The 24,299-nt window shown below is 40.6% G+C and overlaps 1 protein-coding gene across 3 annotated transcripts in view; it reads left to right on the top strand.

Moving 5' to 3' along the window:
* The window catches only part of LOC149820895 (Tetratricopeptide repeat (TPR)-like superfamily protein), a 166,983-nt gene that overhangs the window by 110,211 nt on the left and 32,473 nt on the right, over positions 1–24,299 (top strand). For 2 of the 3 annotated variants that reach the window (XM_089981702.1, XM_089981703.1), the window contains exons 13-17: positions 2,033–2,107; positions 2,187–2,379; positions 16,535–16,654; positions 16,732–16,870; positions 17,043–17,083. In XM_089981702.1, the coding sequence (XP_089837828.1) occupies positions 2,033–2,107; positions 2,187–2,379; positions 16,535–16,654; positions 16,732–16,870; positions 17,043–17,083 (568 nt within the window). The remainder of the gene's footprint in view (positions 1–2,032; positions 2,108–2,186; positions 2,380–16,534; positions 16,655–16,731; positions 16,871–17,042; positions 17,084–24,299) is intronic. The other variant, XR_016426348.1, reaches the window with a different exon arrangement.

Genomic DNA, 24,299 nt, shown 5'->3' with positions numbered 1-24,299 from the left:
GTATACATTTTTTCGAGGTATAACCAAGCTTCGGAAGCCCTTTTAAATTTGATGATGTTGGCATTGATCTTGGTTTCTACGGACGAAAAAATCCAAGACAATATTTTGAAGTTCTTCATTTCCCACTCATGATGCCTTTTGGAATATTCTTCTAAGGCCTTTTGTCTATCTTCTCCTTCAAGAATCTTGATTTCCCCTTTCTCTATAATAGAAAGCTTGGGTTCGGGTTCCGATATGGAACCTTGAACATAACCCCAAAGACCTTTCCCTTTGATATGGGCTTCCATGTTGCCGGCCCAAACATGGTAGTTCGAACCACTAAGTTTAAAACCAAGGGAGAAGTGGGAGTCTTTTTCACCCATTATGGAGAGGAGAAGATGAAAAATAAAGCGCACCTTAACGGATTTTCAACCTTTTCTTGACGAAAGTTGCTTCTAAAATATTGCCCGGAGCAAATGCTTTACTCAAAAACTTCACTAGCTTGAGGGCACGATTTTCGAGGTGCTTCACAAGAGGCGAGATACACGATCTTCTTTCTTCCAACGAGGCTCTGATACCATGTAAAAGTATCTTCAACAAGATACTAATATCAAGACCTTAATATTCTTGATATTGAACCCACCACGAAAGCACAATAAGAACACTTTAGAACACTTGTGCACAAAAAGCACAACCCACAAATAACTCACAAATGCACAAAGGCATAAAAACAATGGAATCAATTTATTGAGAACTTGGGCTTTGTCTCAAAGCCATGAGAGAATACAAGGGGAGAGCCCCTATTTATAACAATCCAAAAGGGAGCCTTGGAGGGGCTCCACTCATAGACGTTGGAGCCCCTCCAACGGTCACAAATGTGACCGTTGGAGGGGCCCAACGTCTATTTGAGTGGGCCCCCCAAGGTTCCTTCAAGTAAAAAATAAAAGAAATAAAAACAAAGAAAAATAAAAAATAAAAGGAAATTACAAACACATTCAAAAGGTGAATGTGCGTAAAATGGAGGAAAAGACAAAACTACCCCTATGACTAAATAATAAGAAATATATATTTTATATATATAAAAAGTAGATACATATACATATATATTAATATATGTATATGTATTACCTTATATATAAAATATATATATATTTCATTAGGTGATAAGGTACATAATTTAACAGGTGTATGTGTTTGTGAGTGATTGTAGCTGGGTTTCCTTGTAATTTATGTTTTTGATTAATAAAATATTTATTTATTATTATTTCTTTTATCTCTTGATCTTGTTCTTTATCATGTATTGTTTGTTGGGTCTAACCAAATATATCCTGATAATGCATTTGGATTGCATTTGGGTTAGTAAAATTGTTATTGTTTTTATTTTCCTTTTTGGTGTTGGGTTTTATGCCACTTCGCGACAGTTACAAAGCCCAGAAAACATTTTTCCTATGTCACATTTATGTTTAAATTCATATGCTCCATGAGCTCTCTCAAATCCATTTATACTATTCGATTCTTGTCAAGTTTTTTCACTTGTTCCTTTGGATATGTTTCTTTGATCTATGCTAAAGTTAACTTGTTGCTTGCTACTTTGTTGGGTGTTTTGATACTGGTGTGTTATGATACTTATTTGGATTTGACACATTAATTCCAATATTGAACTATAACATGACAACTTTGAGTTTTTTTTGTGTTAACTTCTGAAGTTTGAAAAAACTTTTAATACTCATTTTAAGCATGTCCTAGTCACTTGTTTCTTCTTGCTTCACATAGCCCTAGAAAACCCTTGCTTCTCACTTTTTAAGTTCTGTGTGGAAATCCAACTTTTCAAAAGGTATATGAATATGGTAGAAAATTGTCAAGTATAATGTTATATTCATATACCTTTTGAAGCACCCTTCTTGTATAGTAGAAGGGAATATTACTGTTCATAATTGAACTGGAATTAGATCTTGCTCATTATTTGCATGTACTTGTTCTCATGCTGAAATATTTGAAGAACCACATTAATTGTAATATGGAATTGATCTTTAATTTTTCTGTGTTTTTTCAGCCATGTATGGCAATACAGGATTCTCCTTTTATACCTATATTCCCATTGTGGTGCTATTCCTGCTGCATATGAGTGGTAAAAATGCACCTCTTGGACTTCCTGCTTGATATTTAGCTGATATGTCAACTTGACAGCATTACTTTTGATTTTCCAGCTACAAGAAGCTTGAGATAAAGAACATCTTATTGGAGACAATGTCCCACCACATTATGCCACAACTGCTAACATCACCGTTTTGGTCTGACTTGAATCACGTGCTGAAGGAGTATCTCAAGTTTTTGGATGAATATAGCAAAGAAGCTGCTGATCTGACCTTTTTGGCATATCGTCATCGTAACTACTCGAAAGTATGATGACTAATTAGCAGGAACCATTATGGGTTTTATGTTTTTCTGGTTCACTGATCAAGCAACACAGTTTTCCTAGTCTGATTTAGAGTGCACTTGTTTATAGCTTGCAATTTCAGGATTAGAACTTGAATTGGGAGATGAATATGCTGACCTACTTTTTGTCCTTTTTCTCTGCACTTTTACCTTCTACATCGTGGCATCTCTGTTCATGCGTAGTGTAGGTCATTGTTGCTATGGGAGATTAACATACTATTTTCCTGTCCCTATCCCTATATTCTATTTCATTGCCTGTTGAACACCAAGATACCCTTGCTCCTGAAGAGTTCAATAGTAAATGCTGATAGCAACCATAACATTTTTTGTGAAACTTCTGATCTGGTATGTGTAGATATAGATATTAGGTGGATAGAAATATATACATAATGTCGTTAGGCTTGAAGCAGGTCTATATGAAGTTTCTTGGATTCTATGCCCTGCAATGAAGAAGAGAGTAGCATAAGAGCTGTTACACAGGTATGTGTACAGTTGCAGGTATGTAGGGTATGGCACCGGAATTTTTAGAAGAATCGGTACGGGGCACACACACACACACACACTCACACTAGTATAAAACCCGTGCATCTGCACGGAGAGAGAGAGATAATGGTGTGCTCATGAAAATAAGAAAATATATATCAACCACTTAAAATCTCATCACATTGGTATAGAATGCAAATATTGCACGTGCTCTTAAAGCTTTGAGATTACGTGTAACAATACTCTACATGGAAAAGAAATCTAATTATGCATTGTACTTTTGCTGGTTGTCATAGATATTGACAAAAACTATGAATAAGTAAAGGATGAGCAAACATTAGGAGTTAGTACATCAAATATCTTTATGGCCCCAAACAGAGAAAGAGAAACAAGCACAACAGAGAAAGTAAATTGGTCCCAAAGATGAAAATTGTAGGACTACCCCATATTGCGAATTGGTCATAAATAAGAGAATTGTAGGACTACCACATACTGCAAATTGGTCCTAAAGAACGGAGTTGTAGGACTCAAACCACATACTGGTCTCTAGAGTGATCATTCCAGTTATTCCATCCATTAGACACTAATCTCTGACATCTAGGACCTTGAAAAGCCGACAAAATCATAAGATCCTCCTGCCCTTCCCAACCAATTCATAGTGTTTGTCTTCTCTTTTTCAGATTGTAATGAAATAAGTGGAAGTACAAGAGAGGACCCAATAAGGGTTAAAGCAAATACAGAGTGCACACACTAGTCCACCAAGGGATGATACAATTACAAAGTGAATAAACTCAATAGCACAACACATGCATACAATAGCCACTAAGGGCCAACACAAAAAAAAATATAAATCAGATTCATAAGATGCTCAAGAAAGCATTGAGAATATACAAGAGAGGGAGTGCCTTTAAATAAGCACTCCAAGGCACAAGGGGGCTGGCCCAACTAGCCATTGGATCAGCCTCGACCACTATAATTATAGCCGTTGGGTCTGGTCCAACGGCTAGTTGACCAGCCCAGCTGCTATATAGTACAAGACAAAAAATAAGAAAAACAGAAAATAAAAAAATAAAAAAGACAAGCCAGTCCCTAGGTGTCTGACATCTATTACATAGTTGAAATGACTGAAATACCCCTGATGGGTATTTCAATTTATATACACATACAACAACAACAACAACAACAACTACGCCTTCATCCCAAAACAATTGGGGTCGGCGATATGAACCAAAGAAGAAAATCATTCTGGGTCTTCGACATGAATCCTTCTCCTCCAATCATTTCTATCCAATGCCATGTCCTCGTTGAGGTTCAAAGCATTCATATCCTTCCCTATCATCTCCATCCAAGTCTTCTTAGGCCTACCCCGACCTCTTTTAACTAATATATTTTCCCATTTCTCCATCCTTCTAACTGGAGCATCATTAGGCCTTTGCCGAATATGTCCAAACCACCGTAAACGATTTTCTCTCATCTTATTTTCAATGAATGCAACACCTACCTTCTTACATGTCTCCTCGTTTCGAATCTTATCTTTTATTGTATTTCCACACATTCATCTAAGCATACGCATCTCAGTTACACTCATTTTTTGAATATGATGTCTCTTGGCAGCCCAACATTCCATACCATATAGTAAAGCGGGCCTGAGTGTCGTCCTAAAAAACTTTTCCTTCAACCACAATGACATTCTACGACCACACAACACTCCAGTTGCACTTTTTCATTTCATCCACCCAATCTTTATCCTATGATTTACATCTCCATCAATTTCTCCATACTTTTGAATGATAGATCCAAAATATTTGAAACAGTCATCCACCAGTATTTCTTGCTCACCAAGCTTCACTACACTCCCATCACTACTTCATTGCTTACTAAACTGACATTCCATATATTCTGTCTTACTCTTACTCAACTTAAAACCTCTTGCTTTCAATGTCCGTCTCCATAATTCTAACTTAGCATTAATCCCAACTCTAGACTCATTAATTAAAACAATATCATCAGCAAACAACATACACCACGACACATTCTCTTGAATTGATTTCATAAGCTCATTCATCACTATAGCAAATAGGAAAGGGCTTAATGCAGATCCTTGATGTAACTCAACCGTTATATGAAAATTGGTTGTCACCCTTCCACAAGTGCGGACATTGGTTACTACTCCTTCGTACATATCTTTAATTATACTAATGTACTTGAGAGAAACACCTTTTTTCATCATTGTCCACCAGCGAACATCCCTAGGTACTTTATCGCATGCCTTCTCCAAATCAATAAAAACCATATGCAAATCTTTGTTCGTCTCTTTATATCTCTCAATAAGTTGTCTAAGAAGATGTACAGCTTTCATAGTTGATCTTCCAGGCATAAAACCAAATTGATTCTTCGATATCATGACAATCTTCCTCAACCTATACTCAATCACCCTCTCTCAAAGTTTCATAGTATGACTCATGAGTTTTATACCACGAAAGTTTGTGCAATCTTGTATATCGCCCTTATTCTTATATAAAGGCACCAAAGTACTCTTCCTCCACTCATTAGGCATCTTATTTGTCCGCCAAATCTAAAATCTTTTCTCCACTTTTGTTTCTTTCTCCAATACCATAGCCTCCATGGATATTTTCAAATCCATCCCTACTAATGCCTACATGTCCATTAAGGTCACCACCGATGACAAGCTTTTCTCCATAAGATATTCCTTATACTACTCCATCTAAATCTTTCCAAAATTGACGCTTAATGGAATCATCTAAACCTACTTGAGGTGCATAAACACTAATAATATTAGTAATATCTGTACCTAATACTAATTTAATAAGTAAAATCCTATCACCCTTCCTATGGACCTCAACTACATTATCTATAAACTCACGACTAATAACAATCCCTACTTCATTCTTATTCCTATTTATTCCTGTATACCAAATCTTATATCCCCAAGGTTCTATCACTTTTGCTTTCTCACCTACCCATTTGGTCTCTTGTAGACATAAAATATCCATCTTTCTCCTACACATTACATCTACTAACTCTACCAACTTACCAGTTAAAGACCCTATGTTCCAAGTGGCTAACCTAATTTTATGATCTTGAACTATCTTCTTTACCCCCACCCGTCCAACAAAGTGAGGGAACCTTTGCCTATTTGACACCACACTCGGGTGCCGGTGTGACGCGTCGCTTCTGGGCGACGACCTAGCAACCCTTGCCCATTTATCACTGCCTTCGGGCCTATAGAGTACAACACATCGCTCAGTAGGGAACGCCCCAACGAAATTGTAAGAACTAAAAAAAATAATAATTTATTGATATGGGCTGGATCCAGACCCGACCCGAGGCCACTGCCCCTCGCTGTCTTTAAAAGACAGCGAGGCAGGCAGGAGGAGGGTTACGAACCCCCCCTCATCGCCTCTCGCCCTTTGTCTCTGCGTTTCTCTCTCTCGCTCGTCCACTGTCGCCGACGCCGACGACCCTCGACAGCCGTCGCCACCGACATCGACAACCCCCTTTCCTCTCCGGCGAGCTTCCTCCGAACCCCCCCTAGTATGTCGCCGCCTCCTCTTCTCCCCTCTTTTTCTTTTCTTCTTCTCTTTCGTCTCTTTCCCCCTCGTTTCTCAGTTATGCAGGGAGGGGAGGGCTGAGCCACCTCCCTGCTGCCCTAGGTTGCAGGGGAGGGGTAAAGCCCCCTCCCTGCGATCCTTTTTGGCGAGGGAGGGGCGGAGCCCCTCCCTGTGTCGCGCAGGGTACGGGAGGGGCCGATTCCCCTCCCGGTGCCGTTCTGGCTGCGGGGGAGGGGCTGAGCCCCTCCCTGCTTTCGTTGCTGAGGGGGAGGGGCTAAGCCTCCTCCCTTCTTCTGTCATGACAGGGGAGGGGCCAAGCCCCTCCTCCCTGCCCCTTTTGGCTGTTCCAGCAGGGGCCATCGGCCCCTGCCCTTTTTGCTTGCCAGCTGGGGCCGATGGCCCCCTAGCCTTTGTGCACGAGCCTATACCCTTGGCAGACAGGCCCGAGTAATCTTTGGAAACTACATCGTGATGACGATAGATCATTGCAATCGTTGGTCTTCAACGAGGAATTCCTAGTAAGCGTGAGTCATCAGCTCGCATTGACTACGTCCCTCTTTTGGTGGCAAGGGTCATTTGACCCTGCCCCATCCTTTTTTCGAGTCAATTGGGACGGTTGGCCTCAGCCCTATGTATCGGAGAAGTCGAGTCTTCGCCTTGCTTTTGCTTTTGTCTGGGTTTGCTTGTTAATATCACATAATTGCAGCTACGACGGATCCCACTCGCGCTCCGCGACCCGAGCCGTCAATCTTTTACATCTGCAGACGCCAGCAAGCTCGTAACTCTCCAAGTTAGGGGAAGATTGCACAGAAGACTTGGATAACTGAATTAAGTTCAATTAAACTAAAAACGATCATTAAATAAAAATATATATACAAATATATATATTTATACAAGTATGCACTTCACTCAAGGACGCAGTTTCACGATCCTTGCCCTTTACCTTCTTACAGTTTTTACTTGTCGTCGCGCATTGCGTCTAGGTTTAATGTTGCAATTCTGCTTACCGCCTTTACCTTGCCGTCGTGCTCTGCGCCTAGGCTCTTGCTTTTGCATATGTGTTGGTATTGCCTTGCTATTGCAGATGACGTGCAGGTTCTTGCTCTTTGCGTATGCCTTAAAGGCATCCTCGTGGAGGATGCCAGGGGCATTTACCACTCTCTCTCTTGCGACGGGAGTTGAGTTGGGAGCTAGCGTTACATCCTCGTCTAAGGAGAGAGATACCTTGCAAGGATCCTGACTCTTCGAGTATGCAGTCCTTTAGACGAGTTAGGGTTCGAGCGAACTACTTAGCAGGGGTTCTGTTGAAAAACCTGTATCCCGCCTATCAAGGCCAGTATCGAGTCATGCGAGGCATGTAGATACCCCGATAGCGGATGAGATTCTAGAAAATCGCATGCATAATGTTGGCACAAGGTACTGCTATTTCAAAAGATAAAGTAAAGTTGATAAACATTACATCTTTGTGAAACACTCCTGTTGAAGCTTCTATTGAGGAGCTATACTCCCTTCATCCTAGAGTACTTGTAGTCGTGCACGACACGTCTAGTACTGCAATGATCGGATGAGACGGTCGTACGACCTCGAACAATGCTAAATGCACAATGCTGTAATCACATAAATGGCCTCACATTCGCCTTCACAGGCAAGATGCTCGAGTGGTTTAAAGACCACAACATAGGATGAGTCGTTAGTTAAGCAACCCCTAACGCACCCATTCGCTTCTGGTTGTTCTGTCAAGGGAGAGGACAGAGCGGTACAAAAACTCCATTGGACAGGTTGTTAACAACCACCCTACGGGCAATGATCCGGGCTCCTCAGTGATTGGAGTTAGCGGAAAGGGGCTACAATAGTTAGCTCAACACTTCTGCAGAAGTTGGATGCATCCGTGGCACTGCTTTTCAGCCTCTGGGAAATCCTTTCTCGGCTAAAGCCGTTTCCTTTGGAGCGGACTCAACTAGCTATTCGGGTTATTGAAAATACAGAATAACAGATGCCCGAACTAATCTCAATTGTTTCTACGTTTTGCCTGCGGTTACCCGCAGACCAGTAATATCGGGGCTACAATAGTTAGCTCAACTCTTCTGCAGAAGTTGGATGCATCCGTGGCACTGCTTTTCAGCCTCTGGGGAATCCTTTCTCGGCTAAAGCCGTTTCCTTTGGAGCGGACTCAACTAGCTATTCGGGTTATTGAAAATACAGAATAACAGATGCCCGAACTAATCTCAATTGTTTCTACGTTTTGCCTGCGGTTACCTGCAGACCAGTAATATCGGAACATAAAGTCTGTTTACATTGGTTGTTGGGTCGTGAGATTCGCTTGCACTACTGATTTGTTTGCACTACTGATTCGCTTGCACTACTGATTCACTTGCACTTCTGATTCGTTTACACTACTGATTCGCTTGCACTTCTGATTCGTTTGCACTACTGATTCGCTTGCAGTACTGATTCGCTTGCACTACTGATTCGTTTGCACTACTGATTCACTTGCACTTCTGATTCGTTTGCACTACTGATTCACTTGCACTTCTGATTCGTTTGCACTACTGATTTGCTTGCACTACTGACTCGCTTGCACTACTTACGTGTTTGCATTGCTTACCTGTTTAACTGCATATCTGCTTTAAACTGCGTAACCTACTGAATTAAATTTGCATAATTCAGTTTCTTGTAGTTTCTCTTGTGCACCTACTAGTTTTTCGTGAAATTAACCCATTTTATGGGTACAGGTGATGATTAGGTACACCACATGCGATGACAAGATGGCTTCAAAACGTTCTTCTTCCTGCTCTTAGCTCGCGTCCTGATGTTTGGGGTTTTGTAACGGATTTTCCTTGGGATATCCGAATTTTGTAATATTTGAAGAACTTCTTAAATGAAAGTGGCTTTTCCAAGTGTTTGCAAGTAGCATGGGTTGTGCGTTTTGGTTCTTTTAGCTAACGCGCCCAAAGTTGTCAGCTTGCCTTTCTGAAATTAACAAAAGAATAGTCTTTCGCTGATTTCATAAACCATCTCTGAGATAAAGAGATTTCTTTTTAGTCTCTTGTCTGTTTTTCTGAAAGGTTTGTAAGTTTGAAATTTTGGGGCGTTATAGAAATTCTCATATTGGTTCATATTCATGGGCTGTGACTAAGTTTTTATGCTGACTGTCACTGGCCTATCGCAACCCTCCTCCTTTATCCAGGCTTGGGACTGGCAGTGTATAACTAAACAATTATATACACATAATAATATATATATATATATACATTGATACAGATAGTTTAAAACTTTTCCTCAAACTTACGATGTGATCACTGAAAGTTTGTTAAAAAGAGATATAAACCGAGATGAGGCCAAAGCTTTAGTGAATAAATCCGCCAGTTGACATTCTGAAGTCACATAAGGTAATTCAATAGTTCCTCGCAAAAATTCATCTCGGACATAGTGGCAATTCACATCTATATGATTGGTTCATTCGTGGAAGGCATGGTTGTTGGCAGTGTAGATCACACTCTTATTGTCACATCATATCTTCGAAGAACTAGAGATGACTAAGCTCATATCTTTGAGTAGGTTCCTTAACCAAATAATCTCCATAGTTATTGTTTCCATGACTCAATATTCAGCTTCGGTGGATGACAAAGAGACCTTCTGCCACTTCTTACTTCTCTAAGATATCAGAAAGTCCCCTAAAAACACACAAAAAACAGTAGTTGAGACTATCATTAGGATTACCTCCCCAATCTACATCAATATAAGCAATTAAATCTAAGAGGTGGATGATATAAATAACCCTTTTGTTATAGAATTTTTGATATATCTGACAATTCGCAGAACACTCATATGCACCGTAGATGGGGCATGCTGAAATTGATTGGCTGGGTGTACTACATGAGCAATGTGTGGTCTTGTGATGGATAAGTAGGTCAAGGATCCAATCAGTTGCCGGTATGGAGTTGGATCTTCAAGAAAGTTCCATCTTCCAATCTTATTTTATATTTACAACTTTCGACGTGTCCACCTTCTTATCATCAGGAATTCCATATTTGTCTACAATATTTGCAGCCAACTTCATTTGAGACGAGTTATATCCTCTAGGTGAATAAGCCACTTCATTACCTAAGAAATATCTTAGAAAACCAAGGTCTGATATATCCAAATATTTTTTAAGAATATTTTTAATTTCACTGCTTCTCTTTTTGTCACTCCCTGTAATATTATATCATCAACATATAATAGAAGAACAATAATGTCAGTACATGTATCTTTGACAAAAAGAGCAGTGTCAGTGTAACAAGATTTAAAACCCATGTTTAACATAACTTTGCTAAACCTATCATACCAAGCTTTGGGGGCTTATTAAAGCCCATATAAAGCTTTTCTTAATTAAAGAACTTTCTCTTTCTCGATCTCAAAACCGAGAGGAGAATCCATGTACACTACCTCATTTAGGTCCCTATTCAAAAAGGCATTCTTGATATCAAGTTGGTAAATAGGTCATTTTGTAATAGAGGCTAAGGCAATTAGAGTTTTAATACTGGTCATGCGAGCTACGAGACCAAAATTTTCTTTATAGTCTATATTATACTTTTGGAAATAACCTAAGTCACATGGGTGCGGGTGCGGGGATGCGGCACTTTAAAAACCTTGGGTGCGGGGGTGCGGCGGGGCAAAAATGTACATATATATATATAATATATTTTGAAGTTTTAACAGTTAACAACAGTAACACTATATATATATATATATATATATATATATATATATATATATATATATATATATATATAAAGGGAACCTTGACAGTTTCAAGGTTGGCATAGTCAGATAGACCATTTTCTTAGTCAACTATATGTCTTGGACTGGTCAAAAGAGGGGTACATTAACCAGGTTATATGAACATATACATGTTTGAGTGATTCACTGTAACTTCATATTTCTAACATTAAACCTTCCACAGCATGTGTCATTAAATGAGTTATTAAACTAACTGCAGCAGAATTATGACCACGCAACAAAAACTAAAATTGAGTACAAACACATATAAGCATACACCTGTACGAAGAGCAACCAACAAAAGAACTTGAATGAAGAGAATACCTTGTGTTTCTTGAAACAAGAAAGTGAGCAACTGCACCTTAAAATATTGACAAATCAATAACTTCTGTAACTTGGTAGATCTTATAATCCTATGACTGAACTTAGATAATGAATCAATCCCAAAACAAATAAATTAAACCCATTACATGCCCATAACATAGCAACACATTTTAAGCAATGGTTGATAGAATGACTTCTCAAAAAAGATGAAAGTAACATTTGACCTTAAGTCATCAAGCATAAGCAACTAATAAAATAGATTGTAAACAAAATAAAAAATCAAGAAGCTCCACAAAACCCATTTTAGCATAGAATCAAAAGCCCCAAAATCAAATAGTCAAAGATTCCCAAAACATAAATACAAATTTCATTAACTATATACCTCTATAGCATCATCAATTCATCAAAAAATTTTGGAATGCCCAAACCCCCCAAATAGCATTATTGAAAAAATTTCGAATGGCCAAAACCCCCGAATAATATTATTGAATTTTTTTTGAAATGTCCAAAAAGCCTATTAATAAAAAGTTAAAAACGCTAGATGCTAATGACCCACGTATAATACAATCAAAGAGAAGAGAGACAGTGAGAGTGACGAAGAGCGAGTGAGAGCGAGAGTGAGAGCGAGAGCGAGAGCGAGTGAGAGACAGCAAGAGTGACGGAGAGAAGAGAGACTATGAGAGAGACAGTGAGAGTGACAGAGAGAAGAGAGACCGTGAGAGTGACAGAGAGCGAGTGAGAGTGAGAGCAAGTCAGAAGGAGACATACTTGAGAACTGAGGAGGAGCGGCTGGAAGGAGTCAGAGAGCGTCGACATCGGCTTTAGGAGGATTTTGCCCTAATCCTCCTTCTCTCACTCGCTTTTCATCGGGCGAAAAAAAATTTAGTCTAAAAATTTGACCTAAATGACCCTGGGTGCATTGATCGCACCCAGGGTCGTGTTGACCGCACGCCACCCGCGTCGACGTCGGTGCGGCACCTGCTTTGCCGAGTCCCTATGACTTAGGAAATAACCTTTGGCCACTAACCTAACCTTATATCTTTCTAATAATCCATCCTCTTTGGTTTTGACTTTATAAACCCACCTACATCTTACAGTCTTTTTCACTATAGGTAGTGGTTGAATTTTCCAGGTTTTGGCTTTCTCAAGAGCTCCTAATTCTAGGTTCATGACATTAATCCATTTGGGAATTTCTTTAGCCTCATTGTAGGTTGAGGGTTCATTAAATGAGTGAATAGACATATGACACGCGCTATATCTAGGTGAAAATGTTTTATATGACACAAACCTTTCAGGAAGTCTAGATGTTCTACTAGATTTTCTAATACTAGTTTCTTCTAGATTTTGGTTTTCAGAGTACCTATCTAATGCATATGGAGGTTGTTCAATAGTTCTTCTAGAATAGATTTGAGTATCAGGATTTTGGGTATCCTCAATGGACACCAGAGTCATCAATATGCATATCATCAAGATCATCATTAACATGTATAAGTTCATCAGAAACCTTCTTTGGCAATAAGTCAAATAAAAAGGCAAGGTTGTATGAATCATATCGTAACCCGTATCGGTCGGGCCCAAAACAAGATACGTATCATATCGTAAAAAATTATAATTTTTGAAAAAAATTAAAAATTCTAAAGAAAATCATAAAAAATCATAACACCAGACAGTGATGAAATGCATAAAATGCAACCATAAAATCACATGTGAAGCATTTATGTCTCTATGAGCTACATAACACATCAATCATCAAATCTCATAAGAACAATGCAAAATAGTAATATATTCAATTAAGAACATGCCACAAGTTTCATCAAAAAACAAAAAAACCAAGTTTATGAATACTTAACAGTTACAAATTACAATACATAACCAAGTTTTTAATAAGTATACCATCAATCATTATCTTCTTCTTCTTCACCTTAACCTACTTCTTTGGGTGAAGATGCACTCTTGGCGAAATCATGAAAGCCCTCTCCCTGGCGAAAAGATCGGCCCCCAAAATGATCTCACGACTCCTGGGTGCGCGGGAAGCTCTCTAGTATGTTTTATACGAAAGAGGTTTTCGGCCCTCAAAAGCCCTTTAAAACCCAAAAACTTAAAACCCCGATTTTGCCCTTTTTAAAGTCCGTCGGTACCATATCGTACGATACAATCCTGTATCGTATGATACACATACGATACACACCCGTATCGAGATACGGGTGTATATCATATTGTGCCCTTGCATCAATATGATATGTATTATAGCATATCACACGATACACTATGATACAAATAACATTGTAAAAAAGAATACTCAAGATTATCCTTAGGCTCATCAAAACCTTTTTCATTTTTCAGAAAGTTTACATTTCTTGAAACACATAATTTGTCATTTTTCTTATCATAGCATCTATACCCTTTTTGGTTATTGGCATAACCAAGAAATACAATTCAATGGCTTTGGGGGATAATTTGTCCCTTTTTTCAAAAAGCTCAAAACACTTAAATCCAAAAATTCTTAATCTACTTAAATCTGGAGAAGATTGATAAAGTTTTTCAATTGGAGATATGTTTTGTAAAGAAGATGAGGGCATTTGGTTGATAAGATAAACTACAGTTAAGGCACCTTTAACCCAAAATCTTTTTTGGGACATCTTTTGCAATAAACAAAGTTCTCATAGTTTCAATAATGTAACAATGCTTTATATTGGCTAAGCCATTTTGTTGAGGGGTATTTAGACAAGATCTTTGATGTGAAATCCCAATTTTTTTAAATAACTTTTGAAATCCTGAGACAAGTATTCTCCCCCTGAGTCTGATCAAAAAATGATAATATTGCTTTGAAATTGGTTTTGTACAATCTTGTGAAATTCTCTGAAATATTAAAATACATCAAATTTATGCATAAGAAAATAGATCAAAGTATACCTAGTATAATCATCAATAAATATAACATAATAAGAGAGTCCTCCTTTTGCCATGACTGGAGCCAGTCCCTATACATCCGAATGCACAAGTTCAAAGGGTTTAGAAGAAATAAAAGTTATTGACCCAAAAGGAATTTTTTTCGTCTTTCCAAGAATGCAATCATTACATATGAACTCTTTAATACACGTCTTTAAAAAATGGAAAAAGAGACAACTTAGATACATTAGGATGGTATAATCTTTGATGCCACAAAGAAATGTCTTTTTCCTGTACAAAATTGCAAAATGATTCTTTAGGAAGATGAAGAAAATTCATGTAGTAGAGGTTTTCCCTCTTATGGCCTTCCCCAATTAGCTTCCTTGACTGATGATCCTGCACCAAACATTTTTTGATGAGAGGGAGACCTCATACCCATAATCCAAAACTTGAGAAACTGAAAAGAAGTTTAGATTGTGTTTTGGAACAACTCCAACCTTAGGAACTTAATTTTTTTTTGAAATTTTTGTGAATGTTCCAATACTTATTATTTCTAAATTGGTTCCATCGGACGTATAAACACAAGGATTATAAAAAGGTTTTGTGCATTCAGATAAGAGGGACTTTAAAAGGGTCATGTGAAAAGAGGCACCCGAGTCAAGAATCTAAGAGAGCATACTTAGAGGAGAAGAAATAGATACGATGGCACCAAAAGTAGATGTGAAAGAAGTCTTAAGGAATTGATGTAATGCTTCTGTTAGATGGTGAATAGAATCCTTAAGATCTCCTTTTGCGATAGTTTCATCATCCTTTTTGGGCGGTGTCTCTTCAACGGTTGCAACCTTCTTTTTAAGCTTCAGACACTCAGGTTTGATGTGTTCCGACTCTTGACAAAAATGTCCAATAACTCTCCTCCATCCTCCATTGTTATTCTTCCAAAAATGAGGAGGTTTGTATGCTTTAACATTGTTGTCGGGTCTTGACACTGCTAGAACCTCCTTACTTCCTTTAATCATGCCAAGTCGGTTCTCGGCTTGGTACACCTATCCAAGAGCATCATCAAAAGAGGTAGTAGGGGTCTTTTGTAATATATTGGACCTAACTTGCTCAAATTTGGGTCTTAAACTGAATAAGAACGTAAACAAATGTTCTTTCACAAGTTGCTTTTGCCTCATTTTAATAGTGGGGCCTTCTCACTTAGGTTCAAGCAAAGCTAATTCATCCCAAAGAGGTGAGAGAGAACCATAGTAATCTCTTACATTCTAATCTCCTTGTTTAATAATCCAAATTTTCTCTTGAAGAAGATATTTTCGTGTCAAATCTTTTTGCACAAAAATTTTCTTGAGAAAAACCCAAGCTTCACATGCTTTTTTGAATTTAACTATACTTGTCACAATTTTGAGATCCATGCTATTGAGAAACTAAGAGAGAATTTGGGCATTCTCAGCTTCCCAATCCTCCACCTTGATGTGATGTCCTTTTAGTGCATTCTCTATTTCTTCATCATTGAGGGCTTTTAACTTGGTCACTATCCTTTTTGGTGAGTATGAGTTGTAGTTCATATGTAGTACCACTCACATATCTCCATTACTTTTTGAGACATATAAAAGGCCCCTTAGGGCCGATTTATAATGTCGTTAGAAAGTTTGAGAGAAGCACCCACACCTTTAGATAGTTTGAGAATGATTTGGGGATGTTTGGGGCTTTTGCTTTTTTCCATTAAGGGAGCATCTTTCCACACATTTTTCGTTCATTTTAAAGTAAAGATCTCCATTTCATTTCATTCTTGAAGGCTTTGAGGTAAAAGCATCTTCTTTTCTTTGGATTTTTTTATTTAGATTTAGAGATGTATAAAGACCCAATGAAGAGACATTGTAAATCATATGATGGAAAGTATATAAGGTATTTGGATTTGGTCTTGGTTAGTACAAGTCTAACATTATACCATTCAGAGGTGTACATGAGGAGATTTTGTGATCTCATAAAAAGTTTTTATTCATGTCGTGATTAATTTTGCATTCTATGCACTCCCCTTGTCATTTATGTTCAGCTGATTAGTCTAAAGTTGTCATGGCGATCATGATCTTCAGGTACTTGAGTTTGTTAAGTTCAGAAACCGGTTGGTGCATTCTCAACAGTATTTAAGGGCAAAGCTTGAAATTTCCATTTTACAACTGAAGCAACATGCTGAAAATCTTGAAGATGTGGAGGTTTTGTATGCTTATTACTGTCGTTCATTCTGGTATTAATATGTCAAAGTTAACATTTGTGTATAATTTTCTTGCAGAGATTTCTTGAGAGCATCAATTTTGGTTACCATCTTATTGAAATTTCAAATGATGAAAAGCTGAAATCATTGACATTTAATGATGATCTGCGTACACGTCCTTGGTGGTCACCTGCTTCTGATGAAAATTGTCTTTTAGGTTTGCAAATCCATGATTATGTATTTAAAGATTTTTTTCTTTTACCTTTTGCATGACATTTCATCATTACAATATTGTGAAACTGGATTTTCATGTCATTTTCCATATTTCATTTACAGTTCCTTATATATATTTTGCTATATGTTGATGGTTGTTGGATCATGTTTGGCAGGTCCATTTGACGAAAGTTTTTTTTGCCTTAAAGAAAACTTGGTAAAATATTCACCTTATAAATTCTTCATATATTACATTTAGCATGGAGAAAATTTATAAGCTTTTTCTTCATTTCTCAACAATTCATTGTCTGTTACTCTTGTGAGTGTATGAACTTAAGGATGTAATATTTTCCTGTGTATGAGCATCTATTAATATGCTAATTTGAATTCTTTTACTGTTTTGAACTTTCTGCAAGATTTTGCAAATTTTATGTTCTACAAAAGACCTTGAAGTGACACTTGTGCACCTCATGGAATGTATGTCCATCTATCCTACCAATGCATGAAGAATCAGAGGTAGTCTTCAAGTTGACAAGATGAGTTGTATTTCTCTTTGTATGGATGACTACAAAATGTAGTCATTAACATACGAGTCATGAAATGCATTCTCATATCAGTGTGAAAACTATAGAAAAGTGAAACAGAAAGCAACAAAAAAGAAACAGAAAATAACTTTTTCCTTTGCTTTCCTCTGTTTTATAGTTTTTCTCTTTTTTCATCCATTAGAGAGATTGGAAGGTGTTTTAGGATTTTCTTTTAGCATCTAATAAAATTGATATCAAAAGACAAAAGAATAACAGCTAGAAAAATGATTATATAATGTGTGCTTTCTTATACTTGGGCTTGTAGCATTGGTCAAATTGCAACTCCCTATGAATTGACTTGCATAACCTGGATGTCAGATTGCTAACATCCCACTTCACTAAACTCATTGACCTATGGCTCTTTAGAGAGAGAGAGCTATTTGTGAGCCTTACATGATCAGTGTGACTATTGTTATTCTTTTGTTAATACTCTTGATTTTAATTCATTAACAATAGTCAACCCGTTGCGGAGGTTGATCACTCCGAGCTAGCCAGATTCTATTTTGGAATGTACTTCACATCATCACATGTGGGAAACAAAGGCTAATATTCCCTAATATGTAATAGTGGGGAGTTTGTCTTTTCTCCTCTTTAGTATATAAATTATGTAGCCAATCACTGCATCATGCTTAACAGTAATGCCAAAATATATTGTCAACATCGATTTTGTCTAATGCATGTTTTCTTTATTGGGACGTGACGTGATTTGGGTTGAATCTGGGTCCATACTGACCCGGTTCTTGTTTGTAATTTTCTGTTTTCATTTTTTGTTCCTTTATGTTAAAGGATCTATTGTATATTAGTAGGGCCATTATTGTCATGTAAATTTTGTTGTTTCTAATATATAAAGAAAAGAATAGGAATAGTGCAGTTTCACAGCCCCAACATCTCTATCGCCTTTCTCTTTGCTGCAGAACTTTTTTAGTAATACACAAAATCTCACATGGTATTAGAGCAGGTGAGATTATGGGACTGGTTATGATAGATCTAAATGACCATTGAGATCTACACACATTGGTCTCTTCCTCAAGGTATTTTCCCTTCTTTCTTTTAATACTGTTTTTTAATCCTTCTTTCTTGTAATAAACGACAAAAAAAAAAGCTTGGATTCGGGTCGGATCCGGACCCGAAAGGGAGGCACCGCCTCTCGTGTCTTTTAAAGACAGCGAGGCAGGGGTTTCAAAGAGAACCCCCGCTTCCCTTCTTCCTCTCTCGGTCTCTCTCCCCCAACCGACTCTCTCCCTCTTTCCCCCTCGTTCGTCCCTGCAGCCACCGACGCCGGTGACTCGCCGCCGGCCACCACCTTCATCCCGTGTGCTGTAGGGAGCCGACAACCTCAGCTGCCGGCCATCTCCTTCCCTCTCTCTGCTGCGAAGGTGCCGGTGACCCACTGCCACCGCCTTCCGCTCCGGCGACCCCAGGTACACATCCACCTCCCCTCTTTTCCCTTCCTTCCGCCTCCTCTTCCACTTCTTATTCTCGGTGAGGGACCGACAGGGGGGCAGGCCCCCTTGCCGTCGCCTCTCATCGGCAGGGGGTTACCCTCCTGCCTTTCTCAGGATCGGCCGACAGGGGGGGCTGAGCCCCCTGTCGTCGACAGGGGACTCGATCTCCTCTGTCTCTCTCTCTTTGGGTCGACCGACAGGGGGGCAGGCCCCCCTGCCGTCGCCTCTCATCAGCAGGGGGCTCCGCCCCCTGTCACTTGCTGTGTCGACAGGGGGCTCCACTCCCCCTGTCCCTCTTGTTTCGCCGGCAGGGAGCGGAGCTCCCTGTGTCAGCCCACCTTTTCGGCAGGGGCTACTGCCCCCTGCCTTTTGTGGATTCCTCGGCAGGGGCGGAGCCCCTGCCTCTTCGTGGTTCTCACGGCAGGGGAGGGGTCGAGCCCTCCTCTCTGCCTCCTGTTACGGCAGAGGAGGGGCTCACCCCGCTCCTCTCTGTTCCCTCTGTCACGGCAGGGGAGGGGTCAAGCCCCTCCTCCCTGCTCCCTGCATCCCCTTATGGCAGGGGAGGGGCTGAGCCCCCTCCCTACTTTGTGTTATGACAGGGGAGGGGCTGAGCCCCCTCCCTGCTCTTTGTTTTGATAGGGGAGGGGGTCGAACCCCTCCCTGCTCCTTGTTGTGGCAGGGGAGGGGGCCAAGCCCTCCCAATGCCTCTTTTCTCGTTAGGCAGGGGCATCGCCTCTGCCTTCGCTGTTTTTCGGCAGGCCGAGGGCAAGCCCCCTCGCCTCGCTTTTCCCTGGCATCAGGCGTGCCTCCGTTCGTTGTTGACAGGCAGGGGCTTTGACCCTGCCTCTCTTCTGCTTTGTCAGGCAGGGGCGCAACCCTGCCTGACCTCGCTTTTTGAGGGCAGGGGTGCAACCCCCTGCCTCCTCGGAGTCCGCTGACAGCAAGTCAGCAGGGGCTCGAAGCCTCTGCCTCTGCTTGCGCTTATAGCAGGTGCGCAAGGGCACGATGCCCCTGCCTCTGCTTTCTTTACGTCTGGACGACGAAAGTGCCTATGGAAATAATGAAGAGGATCTTGAGATACTTGAAAAGAACAGTGGGGGATGACTTGTGTTACAAAAGGACCAAAGAGGAAGGGTTTTTAACTATGTCACACGAACTCAGCTCCAAGGTCGACGCACCCGCGTCGACACGGGTGCGGCTTGGACTCTGTCAACCCGACCCTGGGTGCGGTCAACTAGGGGCACAACTTTGACCGAGTCTTATATATATATATATATATATATATAGCCGAGTCCCCATGTCCAAAATTTTTAAAATTGCACCGCACCCGCACCCACACCCACACCCATGTGACATGTTTTTAACCATTGTGGCTTAATCTAATGCAGATTGAGCAAGGGTCCCTTATGAACGAAGGTCGGTATCTAGTTATTGTGTTTTCATTGGAAGAAATTTGGTCACATGGAGCAATAAGAAACAAACGATAGTGGCTAGATCTAGCACTGAGGCTGAGTATCGATCCATGGCCGTTGTGATATCCGAAATTACATGGACAATCTCAATGATCTGGGTGAGGTGATTCCTCAAGCTATTTTCTTGTGTGACAATCAAAGTGCAATAAAAATATCTTTAAATCCAATTAATCATGGGAAGACTAAGAACATTGAAATAGATCAACACTTTATTAGAAGAAAGATTGAAGATCAGGAGTTAAAAGCAAAATTTGTTAGAACAAAACATTAGTTAGTTGATCTCTTCACAAAAGGATTGACCAAAAAAAGGTTTTCGCTTTTAAAGGGCAAGTTGTCGATGGTAAAGAACCATGCACAACTTGAGGGAGGTTATTGAGATGTGAAATGATTTAGGTTGGATATGGGTCCATACTGACCTGATTCTTATTTGTAATTTTCTGTTTTCATTTTTGCCCCTTTACTATGTTACATAGGTGCGGGTGCGGCGATGCGGCACTTTAAAAAAATTTGGGTGCGGGGGTGTGGGAAGGTGTGTGTGTGTATATATATATATATATATATATATATATATATATATATATATATATATATATATATATATATATATATACAGAGAGAGAGAGAGAGAGAGAGAGAGAGAGAGAGAGAGAGAGTTTGGGTCTAGATCAAGTGTGGATCTATATTAAGATCCACACTTGATAAAAAGGTGGGGTTTAGATCTCCACACCTTATCCAGACCCACCTTTTCTCTCTGCTCACCGGTATGCTCTCTCTCTCTCTCTATAGTAGATTGGAAGAAGGAGAAGAATAAGAATAAGAGGTGAAGGTCCAACCCTTCCTCTTCCTCTTTCGTCTTCTTCTTCCTTCTCTTCCTCTTTCTCTTTCGTCTTCTTTCCTCTCCTCCTCTTCTTTTTCATCTTCTTCTTGCTTCTCCTCTTTCTTTCTTTTTCTTTTTCTTCTTCCTCCTCCTCCTCCTCCTCCTCTTTCTTCTTCTTCTTCTTCCTCCCTGTTTCACTAACATAATAAAAAAGAAGAAAAATATTGGGTCATGATTTTTAGTGGTCCAAAATAGACTCAGTCGAAGTAGACCGAGTCCATTATGGACAAATATAACCTGGAGTGCGGGTTGACTGCACCCAAGATTATATTGACTGCACCGGGTGCAACACCCACGTCGCGTCGCGTTGACGTGGGTGTGGCACCCAGTTTAGCGAGTCCTTGTGACATAGCCCCTTTATGTTAAAGGATCTCTTGTATATTAGTATGAGCATTATTGTTATGTAAATTTTGTTGTTTGTAATATACCATGTCACATGGATACGGCTACGAATATGGGGATATGGTCATTTTTTTGCAAATTCCAATATGACTTGTATATAAAAGGGCACAAAACAACAATCAAAATGGAGTATCCGTATAACATAGCTAATATATAAAGAAAAGAATAGGGCATAACCTCCCTTATTTGGAATCGTGTAGTTTCACATCCCCAACATCTATAAGCGCCTAATTGTTTACTTATTCTTTGACTCAACATAATTATCATCATGAATTAGTTAAATGTTGCACTATTTACATGTTATATGTACATCAGTCATTGCCAATGTTTATAATCAATTTGGACATTACAACCTTATTTCCTGTCATTCAATTTTTGTTGTCAAAACATGTCATTGATTAGATATGATCCTTTAACTTTTCTCTTTAAATTATGTTGCTAATATTCCATTTTTGTTCATGCTTGACTTTGTAAATTGAATTAAATCTGATGATAGTGAAGCTTTTTTCTGCAATATATATACATATATATATATATATATAGTAGAGTGTAGGTGCTTAATGATACGTGCTTAATGTGCTTTTTGGGTTTTTCTCGTTTTGTTTTTAAATTCTGATCATACATGTAATAATCAGAAAAAAATTCAATCCGGATCTGAGCCCGTTTAAGAGGAGGGCTATCGGTAGGCCGTAAGGGCCTACCGAGCGATGCCCTCTTTTATTGCTTATAAATGAAGCAGGGTGGAGGGGAGGGAAGCATCGAACGCTTTCCCCTCCCCGTCGCCTCTCCTATCCCTGATGCCCCTTTTCCCCCTCTCGGCTCCCCCGATTTCCCTCTTCCTCTGTCTCCCCCTCCTTCTCGCCGTCGCTGCCACCCGCCGTCGCCGACACCCGCTACCTACCTCCGTTCGGCACCGTCTGCCTCCGCCGGCGACCTCCAAGTGAGTCCCCCTCTCCCTCGTCTTCCTGTTTCCGCATGAGAGGGGGGGGGGGGGAGCGAACCCCTCCGCCTGTGACCTCGGCAGTAGGGGGTGGTGGCTTTCGGTAGGGGGGTTTCGCCCCCCTGCCTTGCGATTTCCGGCAGGGGGCGAGCCCTTTGCCTTTTGGTGTTTTTGACAGGGGCTTTCGCCCCCTGCCTTGCAATTTCCGGCGGGGGGCCGAGCCCCCTACCTTTTGGTATTTTTGGCGGGGGGTTTCGCCCCCCTGCCTTGTGCTTTACGGCAGGGGGGCGAGCCCTGCCTTGTGCTTTCCGGCGGGGGGGGGGGGGAACCCTCTGCCTTTTGGTATTTTTGGCAGGGGGTTTCGGCCCCCTGCCTTGTGCTTTCTGGCAAGGGGCGAGCCCCCCCTGCCTTGTGTTTTCTGTCTGGGGGCAAGCCCCCCCTACCTTGTGTTTTCCGGTAGGGGGCAAGCCCCCTGCCCTCTTGGGTTTTCTGGCAGGGGGTTTCACCCCCCTTGCCTTGTGTCTTTCGGCAGGGGGCGAGCCCCCTGCCTTCTTATGTGTTGCGGCAGGGGGTTTCGCCACCCTGCCTTGCGTTTTCTGGCAAGGGGGCAAGGCTCCTGCCTTCTTGTACTCCTCGGCAGGGGGCTTTGCCCCCCTGTCTTGTGCTTTTCAGCAGGGGGCGAAGCTCCCCCTGCTCTCTTGTTGCTTCCCGTCAGGGGGGGGTCTACCCCTTGCGCTGTTTTCCTGTTGAGGTGGTTTTGGCAGGGAGCCTCTGCTCCCTCCCCTGCCTTGCTGCCTCTGTCCTTCTTGTGCAGGGAGCTGAGCTCCCTGCCTTCCCTAGTTTTATGGGTTCGGTACCACTGCAGGTCTTACCAGACTCGTTCCTCGTGGTATTATGTCATATTGACCTTTTTAGCTTTGTAGGTTGCACCACGGAGCCTTCGCGTGCTACGCGGCCCGAGACAATGATCACTTACGCTCGCAAGCGTATAGACCTTCGCACCCCTTCTAGGTAGGGGTTTGCTTAAAAAGGAACAGGAACAGGAACAGGAACAATGAACTGCTAAAAACAAAGGACTTAATTAATAAATTAAAACATTTACATATAGTATATATGTACGTCCTTTCCTGCACTTTACTTTTCCTGCACTTTACTTATCGTTGTCGTCGTGCTATATGTGCCAAGGCTTTCCTTTTAGTATACCTTTCTTTATTGTCTTTTACTTCCAGGACACAGTTTCACGATCCTGGTCCCGTTTCCTTTCTGCACTTTACTTTCCTGCACTTTACTTATCGTTGCCGTCACGCTATATGTGCCAAGGCTTTCCTTTTAGTGTACCTTTCATTTTACTTCCAGGATGCGGTTTCGCGATCCTGGTCGCTGTTGATCTCATTTGTTGTTGCTTCTGCTATTTCATACATTTACATGTCACTCCTCTTTTTAATGTCGTAGTTCCAACCCTGCCGTGGATTGACAGAGTTCGACATCAGAGCTTAGCCTAGCGTAAGAGCGCAAGTATCAACGTTCGAACTCTGCAGTGAGTTACGAAATGAGATACTGGTTTTTTAGCTCGAGACAAGAGTCTCGTTGCAGGGCTGGTTTTTCCTGAGTTTGGGCAAACGTTTGGTTTTTGGGTACTATTGCAATACTAATATAGTTGGCACGGTGCAAAGAGTACTATGAGGCAGATTAGGCCTCGATTGTGCAATGATA

The sequence above is a fragment of the Nuphar pumila genome, chromosome 12 (assembly GCF_984573655.1).
Source record: "Nuphar pumila chromosome 12, dmNupPumi1.hap1.1, whole genome shotgun sequence".
Classification (NCBI taxonomy): Eukaryota; Viridiplantae; Streptophyta; class Magnoliopsida; order Nymphaeales; family Nymphaeaceae; genus Nuphar; species Nuphar pumila.
The sequence above is the reverse complement of the archived record's forward strand: the minus strand, read 5'-3'. Positions and strand labels throughout refer to the sequence as shown.